The sequence below is a fragment of the Anabas testudineus genome, chromosome 12 (genome assembly GCF_900324465.2).
Source record: "Anabas testudineus chromosome 12, fAnaTes1.2, whole genome shotgun sequence".
Taxonomy (NCBI): domain Eukaryota; kingdom Metazoa; phylum Chordata; class Actinopteri; order Anabantiformes; family Anabantidae; genus Anabas; species Anabas testudineus.
Genome location: NC_046621.1, coordinates 6,499,004 through 6,518,949, shown reverse-complemented (window position 1 = coordinate 6,518,949; position 19,946 = coordinate 6,499,004). Strand labels below are relative to the sequence as shown.

At 39.5% G+C, this 19,946-nt stretch overlaps 2 protein-coding genes across 14 annotated transcripts in view; one reads left to right on the top strand and one right to left on the bottom strand.

The window, feature by feature from the left end:
• The window catches only part of mapk10 (mitogen-activated protein kinase 10), a 28,284-nt gene extending 13,602 nt beyond the window's left edge, over positions 1-14,682 (bottom strand). For 6 of the 8 annotated variants that reach the window (XM_026356447.1, XM_026356448.1, XM_026356454.1 and 3 more), the window contains exons 1-5: positions 14,431-14,682; positions 4,373-4,444; positions 3,260-3,429; positions 957-1,086; positions 421-479 (exon numbers count right to left, since the gene is read on the bottom strand). In XM_026356447.1, the coding sequence (XP_026212232.1) occupies positions 421-479; positions 957-1,086; positions 3,260-3,429; positions 4,373-4,444; positions 14,431-14,433 (434 nt within the window). In that variant the 5' untranslated portion in view covers positions 14,434-14,682. Of the gene's footprint in view, positions 1-420; positions 480-956; positions 1,087-3,259; positions 3,430-4,346; positions 4,445-14,430 lie in introns of all 8 variants that reach the window. The other 2 variants (XM_026356449.1, XM_026356450.1) reach the window with 2 other exon arrangements.
• A 4,325-nt stretch (positions 14,683-19,007) lies between these two features.
• Positions 19,008-19,946, top strand: part of ptpn13 (protein tyrosine phosphatase non-receptor type 13) — a 36,332-nt gene continuing 35,393 nt past the window's right edge. For 5 of the 6 annotated variants that reach the window (XM_026353651.1, XM_026353647.1, XM_026353650.1 and 2 more), the window contains exon 1: positions 19,009-19,344. The gene's annotated coding sequence lies outside the window, so the exon portion shown is untranslated. Of the gene's footprint in view, positions 19,345-19,946 lie in introns of all 6 variants that reach the window. The other variant, XM_026353648.1, reaches the window with a different exon arrangement.

The window sequence follows — 19,946 nt, the reverse complement described above, 5'->3', positions numbered from 1 at the left end:
TCACTTGAGAAACTGATGAGTTGTTTGTGTAATAAGCAATAATCCATTTTCTGTCCAGCAAAATGAAAAGTGACACAAATATGCATGTATCCTTCAGCGACCATGTTACGTCAGGACTATTCTAAAAGTGAACGCACTCTCATTCATCATTCAGCATGAGAACAGAACACCTCCAGCAGCCTCAAATTACATCTACAGTACTTTCACTGACTAAACTCCAGCAGTTGTGTTGTCACAAATGCAGGTGTAAGGGAGTAATGGGCACTTAACACATAATAAAATCAGCCCCCTTTCTTTTCTCTGTCATATAAAATGATCAGGTTAAATGAAAACAAGAACCCTTCCTTTGTCTGTTTTATTAGCTTCATGCAATATTTTCTTGGAAATGTAATTATGCAAAGAAGGGTTAAGTATACTCACACATCCTGGAATTCTTCTAACGATTTCTGTGGCGTGAAGACATTTAATAAACTGATAATCTGAAAAAGAAAAATGCACAGGAGGAGGTTCAACATAAACTAGTTAAATACACACACACTGACACATAAATGGTAGTTATAGCTTGGAACAGTGGACAAAGTCAGGAATGACCCTGGTGAATGACACTGCTCAGTGAGAACCCCGAACATTTAAGGTGGAAAGAGAGAATGGGGATACATGTGAAGGATAGAGAAGAGGGACAGAGAAAAAACAGAAAGCACAAACTGCGACACAGGAGATTACATTCATGCCTTAAAGTGCTCTCTTTTTCGCTCTCATGCCAGTTTGGTATATTTCTGGAGGCATGGAATTTAGCACGGTCAAAACATTGCAGTCGCTCGCCTCTGTTTTTCAGAGGAGGGATTTATCCAAACCAAACTAAAAATAGCCACTGACTGGGGTACAGTTAAAAATGCGCTTCATCCTCCTTTCTGCAGTCTTTACTACCTTTGCTTCCCTTCAGCTGAATCACTCACATTTTTGTGATTGACACATTTCATGAGCACCAACTCCCGGTAGGCCCTCTTGGCATGGGTCTGGTTCTGGAAGGGTCTGCTCAGCTTCTTGATGGCCACATTTCTGTCCAGGACAGCATCATAGCCAGCACTGCAGAAGAAAAACCACAGAGAACAGCAGAACAATTTTCCATTAGCATGTATCGCTGGAAGAGTCACTCTGTGTGTCATTTTATGACACCTTGACAATCCATGGTGAATGTCATTGGTCACAAAAACAGAAGGAGGATTTTCCACCTCTCCAACCAAACAAAGACTGATGGAAATGGAACAGAATTTTATCTGTAATACAATTTTCTCCAGTTGTAGGATGTTTTCAGTAACAGACAAACAGTAAAATCATATTGCACAAAACTGACAGGAGATAAAAATCCTTTTTAAATTCTTTTCGTTTAATATTCTATCAAGAGGTCGCTTCACACTTATTAGACAAACAAGTAACCAAATAAATGGAAAACTTTCTAATACTACAGTAAACATTTTCCAAATTGATATTATTGATATGACAGTATGTGATTGGTTTGATTATAACTGATTCTGTAAATGTCATTGTATCTAAAACAACAATGAACAGTACCGTACAGTAGAGGTACAGTTTCTCTTTCTACAAACCACTTTGTCGATCATTACATGAAAGTAACTTCTTTGCCGGCTCAACACAATTGCAACCTGTGACGGTTTGGTATTCAGGCTCTCTGTGCAGATTTATGTTTGTTTTCAGTGAAGAGTAGTATACAGACAATCTGTTGTCAAAATGCCATTGGTGTCAAATTCTTTTTCTGACCAGTTCTCCCTCCTCAGGGTGTCTGTATGCAGGCAACCCCATCAAGATGGTGCTATGTGTGGGATTGTGGATGGGTGGGATACACTGTGGTTCGCCCTGTCTCTGTAGAGACTGCAGACCAGGGATGATATGTGACCATGGAAACAGCAGAGCCTTCATAAAAGCATTGATCCAATAGGGATTTGAGCCAGTCATCACTTTTCTAGCTGAGTGAGAGATGATGTCATGACCAGCTAAACTACTTAAAGCCTTCATCCCCCCTAAGATGTTTCTGAAAGCTCATCCTAACTGAGCCCATAAGTCAAAAGGGCAGAAACGGGCACAGATTGAAATGTTTGTGGGCGACAACATTGGCAGAGTGAGTCTTAGCTGCAGCAGTGGTACAAGTTTTTACCCTTATTACGATGTTCACAGGCTTTAATAGGAACGACACAACACTGTCTATTTGCAGTCAACTGTGAATGCATGTGCAAATTCAAACAGATATTTAGGTAACTGTAAACATTGTGTCATTTAATTTGGGATTGTACTGAATATAATGCACAAATACACATATTACTGACTTATAGTATATTGTTGAATTAATTTTATTGTTGAACATCTAAAGGAGACTCATTATATATATATATATCTCATTAGATTTCCATAATCAGTTGGTTATTATATCAGTCTTCTGGATTTTATGTGGTTTGGCTGTGATAATACCGTTACCATATGACACCAGATGACAGCCATGGACAGAGCCAAGCAGCACACAGCAGAGCAGGTTAAATTAGATTTGCACTGTCTCCCTGCCATCCATCTCTACAATATCCTTTAAATGGGCACAATCCCAGCATTAGCAGTTACAGCCTGCCCAAGCTCCTTTGCAAATGCACAAAATTGCTTTTGAACAGAAGGGTTGAGGGCATGGGAAGCAAATGAAGGACAATGAAGGAGGGCAAATGAAGGGCAGGGGGATTTAGAGTGGGCCACTGAATCTTCAGGATACTGGAGGACACCCTGAAATAAAACATGTCAACTTGGGGAATCCCAGTGGGACATGTCAGTGGTGACATCTGATGCATCGCCACATTGACATGACATTAACATAAATATAACTTATAGATCTGTTTGATCATTTGACCACGACTGTAAGATGCATTCCTTTAAGTAGAGCCTTGGCAGTCGTGCCACTGCATTCTGACAGGGCAGGCGTGAGATGAATTACAATGAATATGAGCCCTCGCTGCAATCCGGATTAAGGCTACACTTAAGCGTCCATCCTGTTAGGCCTAGATAACAAATATGTCATCAGCTCATTGCACTGAAGAGGATATGGAAATAGTGAATTGAAATACCACGATTAGTCGGACACTCCACATCTACAAATTATAACAACAATGTCATTTTAACATAAATTCTACTTAAAAAAAATACACCAAACAGCAGAATATGCTGTAAAAGTGGAAATAAGACGAATACACTGTTGCATACTTACCAGACAATTCCCTGAGCTCCAGAGCCAATGGGCTTTAAATTCTGGTAACGTTTTAAAACTGTGAAGGTAGAATCTCCCACTTCCACACTGTAGAACTGGTTGTCCACTTTGCTTTTGCTCATGTTGTAATGTTTGGCAATATATGACACATCCACTTGTTTTCCAAAACCCTGCATGGATGAAAAACACAACATGACACCTCTGATGATGAAGATGATTTATCTGTTTACTTACCTGGAAAACATATGGACTAAGTCAATATTTAAATCATCAACTACAAATTATAAGTAATTAGTAGTTAAGTAATTAACAGCCAATCCGTGTTTGCCTACTATTATTATCAACTCTTTATATGAATTCAATAGCATATTCAACACTGTTAAGTCTATATTGTTCCCATGCAGAAATGATAACTGTGTAATAACTATGTAATGATGTTAGTACAACTAACTCATTACTTTCTTAACTAAATACATGATTCATTTATTTATGTGCACACAATAATCAGGCTGTTATTACTTGGGTAGCGCAGTCAAACAAATGGTGGCACGCCAACAGAAATGTGAGTTAATTACAGACTGAATAATTACAACACAGCTCACAAAGCAAATAATACAGTTACAGTTAAACGCCCTGTGTTATCGAGGGGCACGTGTGATGTATTACATTTAAAATGATAAAAATATATCTAACAGGAGAGAGAGTACACTGAATTGAAGCCTTGAGTGTGCAGCCAAAGGTGCCTATAAAATGTAGCATCAGGCTATATGTGCATCTGTAAGTCACAGATAGCATCCAGAGTGTCTTAATAAGAGCAGATATGAGTAGAATAACCTATGATCATGCTTAGACTGAGAAGTTCGTGAAATTACACCCCCCAGAGTTTAGAATTCACAATGTCAACTTAAAAACAGATTAAGCCGATTAAGCTTCACTTAAGTAGAAATACATTTCACTGTTTTGCAATGATCTCAATAACAATAGGTAAACATGCTAGGTACTGAACAGAAATAGTAAGCCCAAGTCTGCCTGAATTATTGAACATACAGAGCAATGAAGGGGAAATGGAAGTGAATGAATACTGTACCTTTTTTACCTGTAAGGAACACACACCTGACAAAAGGCTATCTTCACATCCAGGATTGGTTGGCTGCAGTTATATAAGAAATGTCTGCTCATAAATACCTGGAAGACACAAACAGAGGAATCGCAGAGTGAGCATGTGTGATGTAGGCATCACTATCAGAACTTTGAATTGATATCAGACAGACACGCTCAGTTTAATTTCTCATTGTTTTATCATATCACATTATCCAGTGATGCCGTCAATGTTGGAACCACTGTTATTTAAATCTTTACTCATTGTGTGGAAGCTACAGCTAACAATCTGTTATCTGAGCTTAGTATAATAGTTGGAAACAGCAGTCTAGTCTAAAGACAACAAAATCCACCTACCAGCTCACTAATTAACACATTATATCTCTTTATATAACATGTTAAACAGTGAGCACTAGAGGTGCTAGTAGATAAAATTGGGTCTGTGTTAATGCTAAGCATTTTGACTGAACTCATTAATCTCTTTAACCTTGAGGAGACCTATGGGTTTATTAGGAGAGATGGTAGATAATGTGTGCAGTTTCACAGGGTTGTATTTTAAAACTACTATAATACATAAAACAATGTTTCAAAGAGCCAGTACCATCAGAGGTTGCATTTGCATAAAAATAGTATGTTCATTTTGGCAAAGCTCTGAGGCTTTTGTGGTGCAGGAGCAGCTAATGGGTCAATTTGGTTTAAATGTAAATGTGCCAATTTTCTGGAGGGAAGAGGGACGAAAGCTCTAAAAGATAGCGACAATGGGAGCAAGAGGCTGTAGCTCCTGCCCAAAATGACTCTGGCTTCAAGGGTTTTCCAAGTAATGAAGCTCCCAATGTGCAAATGATTGTGATGCTGAATAAAATATGTGGAGTTAATGCTGACAATATAAAACAGATTCTGGCTGGTCTAGTGAGATTGCAGGTGTTGTCATAAAGGAAACTCAAACGTGTCCAAATACTGTTTCAATAGGTTCCACCACTTCTCTACTAATGTCACAGTAGAAAGCTTTAGTGTCTCTAGATCCAAAGGGAGCAGGGCAGCTTTAAAAAAGAGATATGGGACACGAAGGCCTGAGATTTCTGTTGTGACCTATTTAGACCGAACCGTTCACTGTAGACGGTGCAGTGTCACAGTAAAAAGTGATGGTGGACAGTTCAGCAATGCGTGAGCTGCATTTTTACAAACTATTGTTTAATGTATCCAGTTAAATAATGATAAAATGTAAGACTTATACACAATATTTATATTATTATACATGTCAGTTTTTTTACAAAGACTGACAGCAAAGACGAGAAGAAGAGAAAGATGACAGGAGGACAGAACAATAAATAAAAATAATGCACAAGAAAGTGAAAAGTTATGAAGGTTTTTAAATAAAGGAGGTTATGAGGAGACAGGGTTTTAGATGTGATCCCTCAAACCACATAGTAATTTCACCACCACATTAACCAGAACAATATTTGCTATTAATCTAACAGGTCAACACTGAATCGGCCCCTGCAGCCACCTAGCTGCATCTGCTCAGCTCTAAGCCTCAGCAATCTGTGTACATTAGATATTAAGCCCCTCACATGGTGAAAATGTTTGTCCTCCAACAGTTTGCACTGTAATAATTCAAACACCAGCTGGATCATATCTAAATGTGACATCAGGCTGTGTGGGAAAACAGCTACTGTATAGTTAACGCTACATTCACATGCAGTTACTGTGTACTCTGGCTTATTTTGCAGTTTTGGGATTATTTTGCATCATAATCTACCTTATCCACCTTCCCACTTCTTGGTAGTGTAGCCACAGTCCTGAAATGGCTGTAGTTTATTTGACTGGTGAATTTAAGACAAAGTGAATGAGTCTTTGTAACTCTTTCCAGGTTTATGTAACAACAATCAATCAACAATTCTTGATTGTAGAGCCTCTGAAAGCTCCTTTTGGCGAGGCATGGCTCAGACAAGTGTATTGTTCTTGTGCGGAGCAAACTCAAAAAGTTAGAGTGGTTTCACATACTTTTTCCATTTGCACTATGAGATTATTATGGTTGTTCTCAATTCGTCAACTCTTTTTTCGTGTTATTATTTTAGAAACATTATATTTGTTAATATGTTTGACTTAGATGAAGATTAGATCATGTTTTATGACAAATTAAAGAAGAAAGTTTACATTCTTTTTCTTACCACTTGGAAAATGTACACATCTTCACATAATTTGTGCAATAAAAATTACCAATCTGGTCACACTTCAGAAATGTCTTCTCTATCTAAAGACAACAGCAAGCAAAACAAAGCTGATTCTGTTTGTTCAATCCTCTGACCAGATTCTGCTGAGAGTGGTCATAGTTGAAATGCTGCTCTGGTTGTAGTAAAGACTACACTCAGCACTATTTCTCTAAATGCCCATATATCATTCTAACTACAATATGTCTCATCACTATAATTCAGTGCCACGTGATTGAGAGATGGAATAAGCAAAATTAAAAAAAACTAGAAGGTTGACCTTTTCTACTTTATTGTAAGCGTGTGGGAGGGAAATGCATTTTTCCAAACCTATTAAGGTATATTAATATGCACTTCTGTGAATCATATGTTCAGTACATTTCCAATTAGGACAACGAAACTTCCAACACCTACACTACCTACACCTGAAGTGAAGACAGTTTATTGTTGTGTTGTTGTTAGCCACATTTCAGCTAGTCTACTGTGAAACTGTGTCTTTCAGTGCTTTTCCATGAATATATCAAAATACAATGAGTTGCCAGTTCAGACTCATATTCTAATAAGCATAAGTCCAGGTGGATGAAAGACAACCTGAGACATCACATTCACAACAAGAATCATGAACATAAGGTGACTGTGATTTTGGCCTTTAACCTCTGGCTACCAAAATCTAGCTAATCAGTTCCTCGTGGAGTCCAAGTGGACAGTTGTGGCAAATCTGAAGAAATTACCTTAAAGCATACCTGACATATCAGTTCACAAGAGGGGACCAAATGAAGTGGATGAACCTGAAGTCAGTGTAACCTTGACCTTTAACCTCTGGCCACAAAAAATCAAATCAGTCCAAGTTGACAGTTGTGCCAAATTTGACTTGATTTTCACGATTTTGTGATTTGAGTTTAAGTGAAACCTAAATGCAGAATCAGGTGAAGAAAATACTATGAATCAACTAAACACACGAGCATCAACCACAGTATTTAAAAGGTTTTCCTTCCTGTGTAGTACTCCTGAGGCTTTCTTTCTTAGTCATGTTGCTTAGTATTGCATCAGAGTTTAGAGAGCAACTTTACTTTTCTTCTGCAGGATGTACATCACACAACTTCTGGACTCTTTGAACCATAGATTGTGTAAAACTGGCCATTTGTATCAGTCATTATGATGGTTGTAGCAATGTCATAATCCTCCTGTGGAATTGCCTGTTAATGTCTGACACTTCATTTTGATTTTACCAGCCTGTGATCACAAATTTCAACCAATTTAAGAGCTCTCTCTGATCCACTGCCAGAGCTATTTCATGTAAGACCAATGGCGATAAGTCCCACACACGGCGAGACATATTCACAGACACAAATAGTACAGCGCTACAAAAGACTCAGCCTGTCCACTGATAAGACAACTGTTATTAAGAGGAAAACTAGAGAAACTCAAGAATAAAACTAAGAAGAAAGACAGTGTGAAACAAAGAGTGAGTAGGTTTTAATTATCTTCAATCGGCTAATGCATATTACTGATCCAGCAAACCATTACTCTCTCTCTGCTGCTGGCCTTGCTGATGCTGAATTGTGCTGGTGTGTGTGCATGTGTATGTGTGCTCTGCAGATGTAGTCCTTGTTATTTGGATCCTGAGCATTCTGTTACATCCACCCCAATGGGCACAACAAAGCCTCAGACAAACCAATGATTTCTCCCCATACTCTGCAGTCAAAGTCCCACTGTCCAGCAGTTCATCCTAACGTTAATACTCAGAATCAAGTGAACATTTGTTTTTCTGTTTTGTTTGCTAGTGTACTACACAAGCCTGGATAATGCAAAGATGCATATCAGCCTCTGGAGGACCAGGATTGAGAGCCATTATTGTAGAATAATCACCGGTGATGAGATGATCAAATTTAATTAAACCAACATGACCAAAACATCTTCAATGAACTAGTGTTGTGCTTAGTAGTCACACCAAATAAAAAGCTTCAAGTTAACAAAGTTAGTCAAGTCATAGTATCAGTGTACATGGACACATCTATTTGCACAGGATATATTGTAACACAACTGCAAATTTACAGAAAAATATATATATTAAAAAAATGTCTATCTATCTAAGTTATCGCAAGGTGGGAAGACCATATCCCAGATAAAGAAGAGTTCTGTTGACCCAGGATGAGGCAACATAACCTGAGAAAAAGTACTATAAAGTATTTAATAAAATATGACATTTTATATGTTGTATATTTATGCAGAATGAGTGAGTAGAAAGAAAGACGCTGATATTGCACAAACACAATACATAAAATCTGTAACTAAATATGTAAATACTGCACCAAATAATGGTGTTGTAAAGACTCTACTCTCCATCTAAAATATGGCAGGTGAAGAATGTTTTCATTAGTATTTAATCTGCCAGTTATTTTCTCAAATTGGACAGTCAATCAGCTTTTCTATTTTTCAGTCCAGTCCAACTAATTAACTGTTGCCTCTCACCATTTCCCAAACCCAGAGGTGATATCTTCAAATACTTTAAATCCAAAGAACAGTCCAAAACATGTGTTGCTAACAACAGGCCAGCTGTGCAGGTAGCTGTGCTCCACCATATACTGTAGACTGGCATGGCCTGTCAAAGACTGTGAGTGAGTCAGAAAAAACACAAACTGAAAATAAAGGGTGTATAACTCCTTTTAAATTAGCTGAATTCTTTCCATAAGTACTAATATTGGTGTATTGTTGTTGTTAGTGGTCTTTTAGCCAAGTGTAATATGTAATTGTTGTCAGAAATTAAGAGGCTGATGTGAAATCTGTTTCTGACTCTGCTGTCTGGAATTATGATGCTTACACATCTGCAAACAGGATAAAACATTGTCAGACACCTATGAACGTGCTGATCTTTCGACACTGGACAATCTGTCTGATTAATCTGTCTGAGGTCATGTGCAGTGAACGTGTCAGAAGCAGGAGCATCAAATATTCGTCTTTCACAGACATTTAGACTTTTTGATTGGGAGTAAAAATCTGTAATTAATAGTCTTAATTTTTCAGTTTGTGAGTGTTCCAGTAAGTGGTACTCCTTAGTGAGCATGTATAAATATCTAACAATCTAAAGGGGACGCAGCCCTTATTAATGTTATCTGTTACAGCCATGGTTTTCCAGCTTTGATGTGATAAAAGGTCTAATCTCTGTGCTGGCTCACTGGCATGAATCTGTCATTAATGTTATTAGTTATACCTTATGCATATGTTTCTGTGATGATTAAAATGTCTCTCATGGAAGTAAACATTTGTTAGTGGTGAAGCAGAACACATCCTCATCTCCTGATGAGATAAGTAGTTAAATAAATAAATAAAAATAAGGAAAGCACCTTATCGTCGCCCCTGGAGGATGATTACAAATTTCCCTTCATATTGTCACACTACATTACGCTAAACTCAAGATAAATGGAAATAAATATAAAAGTTAAATATGTGACAGCTGTCTAGCATATTCAGAAATGTCTGCCTGATTAACCAAACTGAATCAGCCACAGCATGACTACAGCGGAAGCAACAGACGCTACAACAAAATGCAAACCACCGATATAAATATTTTACTATTCCAGGTATGGTCCCCAACAAAGGCGCAATTCTGTGAGTAGAGCAGAAATATCATGACATCAATATATATATGAAATGGTAAACAAACAATAATCTTCAATATTATAATATCTGATATGAAATGCTTACAACAAAAGCTGTGGGAACGCAGGTGACGTTTTTCATGCTACACATTATTAGAAAAGGACATGATATGAGATATTTATCATGTGCCGTGAGAGCCCCTTTCATTATTAGTCAGAGAAGTGCAGCCAGGGGACATTTCATGCCAATATCTACTGAAAATGTCTCTTGACTGAAAGGTCAAAATTATTTCACAGAAAGAAATGCGCCCAATATTTCACATGGCTTGCTGAAAAAAAAAATACATATATTTTGACTCTTTCTAAATAATAATGTGGCAATCATGTTAGTGTAGTAGGTGTGTGTAACAGAGAATAAAGAGGTTCATCTCTGTGTAGTACGTGTGTGTATATTTTATAGGCTTATTCTGACCTGCTTTAGCCCACAGCACAGTGTTTCTAAGTTAACCCTCACTTTATTCCTTGTTCATAGAATTGAACCTGACTTTTAGGCAAATGTCTTCTGTTTAACATGTTAAATATTTTTATACTGTTTCCTGTTGTATCATATTCTGCTTCCTCTCCTCTCAACACTAATCGCCCCTGTGTCATTCTTCTGCTTTCAGGCTTACACACACTTCCAAACAACCAATTGACACATCCATGTATTTCTTCATTCATTCCTCCCTCCATCCATAATAGGAGCTTGTATTCTCTCTTTCCTGTCTCTCTTTTGTCCCTCCCTTGCTCCCACCATTCTTGATCCCAGTCTCCCAGCCTTGCTGCAACCGCCTCCCCTCCCCCTCCGTTGGAGCTTCATTGTGAGTGCTTGGTTCAGCAGCCTCAGTCTCTCCTGCAGTATGCAGCCTTGCCGTTACTGTGCAGCCTGAGCCAAGCGCAGCACAGCCTCCCATTTGGGCTCAGGGGAGGGGAAGGGAAGCACTTCAAACTGCAGGCCCAGCCAGGAAAACAAGAGACAGCACTGACTCCTGAGCTCATCTACAGGCTGGGAGAATCTGAACGTTCACCGACATCTATTGATTTGTTTCTTTAGAGCTGAATACACGAATCCTCTCCTGTCTCTCTTCTCATCTGTTGTCTTCCTCCCAGTTCCCATTGACATTCCTTGATTCACTTTATGTAAACAACAAACATGTTCACTGAAAAGCTGCTTACACTGTCGTTTTTCAGATGCATGGATCCGCGTGTACAGTTTTGGCAGGTGTATGAGCATGTTCAACTGAACCTGGAACACATTCGGATGAAGAGGGCAAGAATGGAGCACTCTATTGTAACCTCTGTACCTTCTGTAAAACAACCACCCAGATACACTTAGGAAATTCATTTCATTTACATACAGAAAATCTGATGATATGTGGCTACAGTCTGTAAAATAGACCCGTCCTGCCAGAGTATGGATATTTATCTCACCTTGTACTTAACGTATACACATTTTCATATCCCCATATGCTCCGTGTGTGTGTGTGTGTGCCTTCACCAATACAAATACCACTCTTTAATGAGAATGCATTAAGAGACGTTTCTGTGATATAAGGCATGTTTTCAACTTTAACTATAATCCTTTGATGGCCTTAGAGTAGCAGAAATGTCTGACTCTTAAATCTCTCTACAGATGTGCTGTGAGGAGTTCGGGACTGAATCTATCACAGCTTGAAATTTAGCACTCAGCTATCTGCAAAGCAAGTAAAAGCTGCATATTTGTCAAATCAAATCCAATTTATGTAAAGGTGCATCTCACTCTGCAGGCACATTTCTCTTTGTCTGTAGTTGTACTACATCCCTGTTTCTTCTGTTATATCTATAATCATATGAACCAAAAGCTAAAGGTAAACACACCCCTACTCATGCAACAACATCAGCAACTTATACTGAAGCTGTTCTTTCCCTCTGCAACTCATTTCATTCTGTGGTAGCACGTTTATCAAAGGTGATCCGTGCTCTTTTCTTTTGTACCTTGTTTCGTTACACACCATGCTGAGCTGCCATAACTACATATTGGTTAAGATACAGCAAGGCATAAGACTCAGCTGGGGTCAGCAAGTGATGACAGCTGTGCTTCTCAGTAATCCATTCTTTTCTAATGACAATTTTGAGTTTTATATAACTATAGAACATCCACCCAAAAGATTGATGAGGACATTTATATAATTGATTGTCAGCTGGGGTTGTTTGAAGTCTGAACTTCTCACATTCATCCTCTGTAAGCCACTTTGTCTGGCTTGTTTTGTCAGTATTTTCCAGCACTAGTGTTCACCTCCATTCGTTTCCAGAACGTGTCATTCCTTTTCCTGTCATCGTAAACTGAATATCGTAAACTATATGTTTTTTAGACTTTTGTTTGCACATTTGAAGATGTCACCTTGGACTCAATGTGACTGGGGAGGGCATTTTTCACTATTATGTGTTAGACAATAACTGATTAATTGGAAAAAAAACAGCAGGTTAATCAATTAGTTGTAGGCTTAGTTCCTAACTTTGTTCATTAATCATGCCTGCAATACCACCATAATCTCATGCTACATTGCTTTATTTCATTACATAACAAGGGATTAGTATACTGATGCTCCAAAGTCTGCAAAACAAATTGGAATTAAAATGCAGGCGTCCTCCACAGGAAGATAACATTAGTCTGCTGGTGGCTGTTTCCATTGATGATCCTCCATGGAATAAACAAGCTGCCTACCTAAAAATCTATATCAGTGATTATCAGTCTGTATAGACACGCAGTGGCTACTACCTCAAATAAGGCACTGACTGTTTCACTATAGTGAATATATAGTATATAAACATTTTGCCAGACACATGATTTGCACAAAGCTGGTGATGAGAAGGAGGATAAAGAGATGGAGGGTGACTGTATTTCTCTATTGAAAGAGAGATGTCACTCTCTTCAGCCACTATAGAAAAGCCATATAAAAAAAGCTTTGTTTAATTGTTAAGCATATTCCCAGCAGCACTTTCACAAGCATAGAAGTCTGGTCATGAATAATTCAGCAACCAAGGTCACAGTGCTAAAACCTCTCTTATTCTGTCCTGAACATGGAGAGTTTGTTGTGACACCATAGCACCAGCACAGCACCAGCAATTAGTACTAACTGTAGGCATGCACCAAACAAGAGACTCTTTTAATTTCATAATACATCCAGAGGCTCAATCCAGCTCAGTTGTTTGCATTCATAACAGCTCTGTATGTCTGCATCTTTGGGAAGGTGGGTTTACAGACAAACCAGAATTATATTTCTTACTGCAGAAGAATGATCATAATAAAGTGCATTTTGAGAAATTACCTCTGTAGCTTTCATTTAATGTGTCCAGCACATGAACCCACATGAAAGTGAATAACATCCCACCCCCTCTGCACTGTTTCAAGTTCACATTTAATGACAAAGCCTCCACAAATTACTTAAACTTTCCCTTGATGTACACCACAAACGCTCATTGTACCAGTATCAAAACCACCACTGAGAAAAATCCACTTAATCAATGAATCATCATTAATTCAGGCTGTTTGTCCGAGAACAGGCTATCTACTTTTCAGCACTTATGATGGATCTGGTCCCATATCCCTGGTGGAGTGGTGGTGATCTGCATAATGCACAAGGTGCGCAGCTGACTTCTGAGGGGGAGGAGGGACCAACTCTGCATGTAGGCCTACAGTATGTAGCCTGTGTGAGGCTTGTGTTTTGAAGAGCGTCATTCATCCATCATCCATTTGCACCACTCCCAATCAAAAATGCACAATATTCCTGTGAGCAGCCAGCAGTCGGCCAAACCTAAAACTAGTCAGAACATGTGGGTATGGTCCAATTAAATACATGCACGATGAAACAGTAGAGATTTTAAAGTGAAAATATTATATAACAAAACAGAAGTAGCCTATTTAATGATGCTATTCTCGACGTCCATTTAGGGACAAAGTGATTAAGCCTATTGCAGGCTGTGTGAATGGATGGACAGACTAACGCCATAATAAAATCCCCGCACTGTGCTGGTCGCTGCTAGTTGTTATAAAACAACATCCGCGGTGATGAATGCATCAAGATGGGGTTAATTTTTTTTTTTTTTAATCTCTGTCCCTTTCCCACCGAGGCATCGCTAGTGGACTTCATTAACCTTCCCTTGCAATCAATAGTCATCACTCCACCCTCCAGGCAGCTGAAGTCCAAGCATCGCATCCACATTAAGCAAACCCGTCAGGCCTTACCATTCCGTGCCAGCTGATGACGAGCCCAGTCCTCCTCAAAACATCCCGACGGGAAACATTGCGGCCACCATGGCTGGAGATTGAATTTGAAACGTTCGTAAAGGATAAAATCGAGGAGACAAACACAGAGATGAGGACAGAAATAAAAAGCAGCGGTGGACGGAACTGAGGTTTGCTGATGCTGAATCACTCTCCCCCAGCTCACCACCTTGCAACCATTGTGCTGCAAGATGCTGGCTGTACCATTGTGGACCTACCAGAGCAGAGAGGGAGGGGGGAGGGAGGGGAGAGCAGGAGGGGGGGAGATAGGGAAATATGTTGCTATAGCAACCGCACAGGAGCACGTCTGACGTCAAAGCCCGAGCAGAGAGAAGGAGAGAGAGAGAGAGAGAGAGAGGGATGGAGGGAGGATGAGCAATGGCGCCCCCCAGAGAAGCTCCCCCCACCTACAAACCATACAGTAATCTTTAATCGAGACACAGAAATGCAAAACTTAATAAATAAATGATGAGTCAAATAAATATACAGCCCTGTTCCCACCAGGTTTAAATGACTGAGGCGCTTGCTCACTATGAGCAATTGCGATTCCAACTCCCACCTGTGGGGGCGGTCATGCGTCAAAGGAGGGGCAGCAAGTCGGAGGAGAAGCTGAAGAAGAATCAGTGCAGCTGTGAGTTTAATTAACTTGAAATATTTTGTAAACTTATTATTAACTCTGTCACCTCATATAGTTCGACTCTAATTCTCTCTGTTGCCAGAAGCTTCTCCCTGCCTCCCACAAGCTAATGCTAGCAGCTAGCCGCTTGTTAGCCTGTGGTCCCATGCGTCAACTCGGCCGCCATGTTGGCTCAGGGAATCAGTACTTTTGAGTCTATGAATAAGTGTGAAGGCAGAGGTTTAACCACAATTGGACTTGTTACAAATACTGGAATAGTTTGTTCAATTTAATATTTCACCGGCACCCTAATGAAATATGACAAGATCACATGGAGCCTGTGTGTCTGGGTGGGAGAGGTGTTTGGTGTAGGGGCATCTCTCAGTCTGATCCCATCCTCTACTGTCCCACTCAATGATGGACATACAGCCTGGTGTCTTCAATCAAAATTTAACATCAAATAAAGGGAAAATAAGCAAACTAATATTTTTAATGACTTGTAGTTCAATAAGGTTCATGTACTGTATGCGCCCTTACAAAACCAAAATATAATTTATTTTTTAAAGCTGCAGTGCCTATCAACAGGTTTCTGTTTTGGTCCACACAAATCTAGGCTGTTTACCATGCTAAATGCTTTTGTGTTAGTAGTCTATACCTTTTTTTAGCATTTTTTTTTTAATGGGCACCACTTTTGAAACCCAATGCATTTTTTATGTCAGCCTATGAAGAGCCTCCAACAGAGCAGAAGTATTTTGTGGCACTCCAAAGACATTACATTGATTAAAAACATCACATATATTCATCTGAAGAGGGCTCAAAAGGGGGTGAAATTATACTTCATTTAATTCAGGCTATAATGGTGCCTGGCTGCTGCTGACAATGAGATATGATTCTGATTCCTGTTTCATTATAAGATTAATAATATGCATGACCTGGTTGACCTAAGCATTGAGTGGTAATTTAAATATGTTTGCTATGCAGCTGCAGTTTCAGTCTGTGTTTCAGTCAGGCATTGTTGTTCTATCATCTCTGCTGATAGAAAATAACTGGTTTTGCAACATTTTTCTTTCATTGGATAGATCACTGTGTTGCACACATACTACCTGCACATCAACAATCTTGTTTGTCTAAAGTTTATGTCATTGCAACAAGTGGGACGTTCTGCAGCAACCTTAATACTTGGTTTTAAAATGTGGTTAATGATGCATCCAAAATCCATCATCACATTATGTAAACCTTTATATCTTCTCTCCAGGCTGCCATTTACACTTACTGATTTGTGTCATTTTCTACTCTGCCTCTTTTTTTAAACTCTATTTTTGCTGCTGCTGTCAACCTGTGATTTAAAAAAAAAGGATTGATTAAATACAAAAGGTAAATAGCCTTATATAGTTTTACTGCTAAAGGGTACATTCAGACAGTTTCACTTCAACTTTCGTCATCCTCTAATCAAATGACCTGTAATGTCAGACTCACAGGGAAGTCACACCTGAGATGAGCTGATAAAGGCTCATGTTCTGTAGCACTTCTGGGAACCTGAATTGCAGCCAGGGGTTGCTGCCTTGTTCCAAACCACTGGAAGAAACACAGTGACCTGTAAAGACTTTGAGTTACAGTGCAAACAAAAACTATTCACCCGTCTACAAAGCTTTCCTGTACAAAGTAATATAAATTAAAATATGTATTTAAATCTGGTAATGAGTGATTGTATTAGTGAGTCAGTATCTTACCTAAATCATCACTTGCCAGGGTGGTGGATGTCTGAAACACAGGAACCTGCTTGGACAAGGCTCTATCCAAATCAGCTTTTTATACATTTAAAGTAGACTGATTTGGATGCTTAGGGTACAGGGCTGTAAACTTAAGGATTTAAATATATGCCCAACAGCTCCACTCACATCAACGTTATCATAAGCTCTCATTCATTTCTGAATGTTCCCTCACATTTTTTAAGAACTCGTGGCAAACGGAGGAACACATTTTAAAGCCAGTGGAAAGGAAAAAGCTCCAGGAAGGTTTTTAATGCTCTCCAGCTGGACGCAGAAGCTAAACTCACCAATCAGCAGACCACATGCCTTCATCCTACAGTACCAGGTGCCCCACATTTCCAAGACTGTCAGAACAGGCATAGCAACTCTGTCAAGTCAGCTCTACAAATCGCCGCTGGGGCTCAGACCAGCACTGATGAGGAGGTATTAAGGAAAGTACTGACAGAAATAGAAGGATTAGGAAATCTCAAATTCACTTCACTTCACTATTTGGTTGCACTTTATCAGAACTTGTTTCCTCTGTTGCTCTAGTCATGGGGTCTTGCTGCCTCAGGCAAAGAATCAGTAAGCAGTAAAAACAGTTTTTAGAGATATCTAGGTCTAAGTACAACATTATATACTTTTATAGTATAGTTTGCCAGGTGCCACACTCACTATAAAACTATGTACAAGCATGAAATGGCTCTTCAGTTCCTTGGAAACGTCATGAGCTGGGAATGAGGAAGTTTTTTTTGTTTTTTCTTAAGTCATTCTATTCCAAGGAATACATTTCACATGATATAATGTGATGACCAATTACATTTAAGTTTAAATTCCTAATATTACTAAAGTAATTAGTGATTGTTGTTAACCACTGTGTAACAGTGATACATACATGTTTGTAAGTAGTACAAAGTCAAGTTTCATTTTGTATAAAATTATAACAGGTATCAGTCAAACGTTTAATTATTTGTGTAAGGGCTAAGTTGAGACACTTGCACGTGTACAATTTAAAAAAAAGGAAGATTCAGTTGATTTTCTTTCTGACTCTGAACCCAGCACTTTCAATTCTCACCTACACGTGTGTTTGGTTCATATAAAAGCGTACAAACGCAACAGCACAGATTGCATTCAAAAAAATATGTAGGTGCAGATTCTCAGTTATCCAGGTGAAGTTATCTGGAAGTTACCTCATGGCAAGTGGACTTCCTTTTATTAAGTTGAAACGTTTCGCTACTCATCCAATATAATTCTTTAGTGTGAAGACAGTTGGAGACCACAAATGTATGCTCCAGGTTTGGTTTCACTCCACCCATTGGCCTGAATAGGCCCATTAGGTGAAACAAAGGATGGGGAGGATGGGGAGGATGTGAAGGATGTAATAGTCACACCTCTTAACACCTAAAATGGGTCATTAAGTGTGTCCAACCTGGTGCAGGTGTGAACTAGTTGTGGCCTTTTTGGGGATAGATGAAAGGGCAGCATGATAAATGATAAATACTTTTGAAATGTTCAAGAACCTGAATATCAGCTGATGCAACTAAAGAGTAAACTAGTGTTAACCACTAACTGAGTCTTATCATTCCAGCCCCTGGTTGGTGATAATAACCATGTCCCTGCACCATCAGCCAGCTTGTAACGATGGCCATATCCCACTAGATGGCACACGGCAGACCAGAAATAGGTCAGCTTTGAAGTGCACCAAAGGAAGGAAGTATTCAGCAGTCAATTGCTTCCTGACTGCTCAGACAACTCAGCTTTGAGTTTGAGTTTTGGTTTGAAAAATGCCCTTTTTCACCTGATCCACACCTGTCTGTGTCTAAAGTAGTGGCGTGTTTTGAATAAAAGGTGACTGAATTACTCATCTTATTGGTGCATCATTTGAAAGAAAGTCACCTGTCTGCAGAGTTAAAAATCTGGGGTCATCTGTTACATTTATAGTTTTATTTTTGGACATGGTGATGGAGGGAGGTGGCTGCAGCCTGTCTAAACGTTGGGTAATGTATAGGAAACGTTTACCAAACCATGTCTTGCCCTTCCTTGTGCATTTTACTCCCAGTTGTGTGTTACTATAGAAACTGTAAAATGACAGTACCGAGCTCAGGCCAATGAGCCGCCGCACAGACGTGTCTGGTTACTCCCAGTCAGCCCACGCTCGCTGCGCCGAGGGAGGGGTTAGTGCGCTCCTCGGCAGCAATGGTAACTTGGTTGGGCTGGAAGCGACTTCGGAGCTGTGTGGTGGGATCTAAAACCGGGTTCATAAGTCGTCCCCGCAGTGGAGACTGCTTTATTTGTTAACTGCAGCCGCTTGGAGAACAGTACCGTGAGTTTAGTGGACGTGTGCAGCTGAAAACACCGTGGAAAGGTAAAGCTGCTCCCTGAACGCCGCACTCTATCCAAGATGTTGCTTTGTGGATGGGATGGCGTCTGGTCCCGTTCGTGTGCGCACTCATAGCCTCGTCGAAGTACGAACCTTTCCCTCCACGGTAGTTTTGTAGGTCTTCTTCTCTGGTAAGTTCAACTTTTCACAGTTATACTTCATGTAAATAAATGTTATTGTGTTGTTGTCGCTAACTTTTCCCGGTGCCCTCTGGAGTTGAATCCGCCGAGCGAAGCCACAGCGCCGATACTTTTATTATCTAGTTAAAAACACAGACTGGACCTTATGTTGGCTGCTCTCAGACTAGTAATTAGTGCTTCTGGCTGATAACCTGGTGAATTTAGACCTAAAAGTGGTCTGACATGGGGTATCTTGAGTTTGGACACTAACTGTTTTAGGTTTAGGAGGGAGGAGACACGGCTGCAAAAATAACAAGGTGTCCAGCTGATTTCAAGTTCATCCACCTGCGTGTTAATGCTGAACAACTTACACAACATGTTCACATGATCCTCCTCAAACCAGAATGGCTTTAAACACACATCGTGTGTCAGTTCAGACTCAGACTCATGTGTTTATGGGGGGTTTAAGAAGGCAGCTTGTACCCCCTCCCCCTTCATTACCATAGAAAGGTAGTACACTCAACTCCAAGTCAAAGGTCACGAGAGTTTTGAATATTATATTTGCATTCAGTATTGAAGTGATAAGCCCATCTCTGATGGAGGTGTGAGCCTTC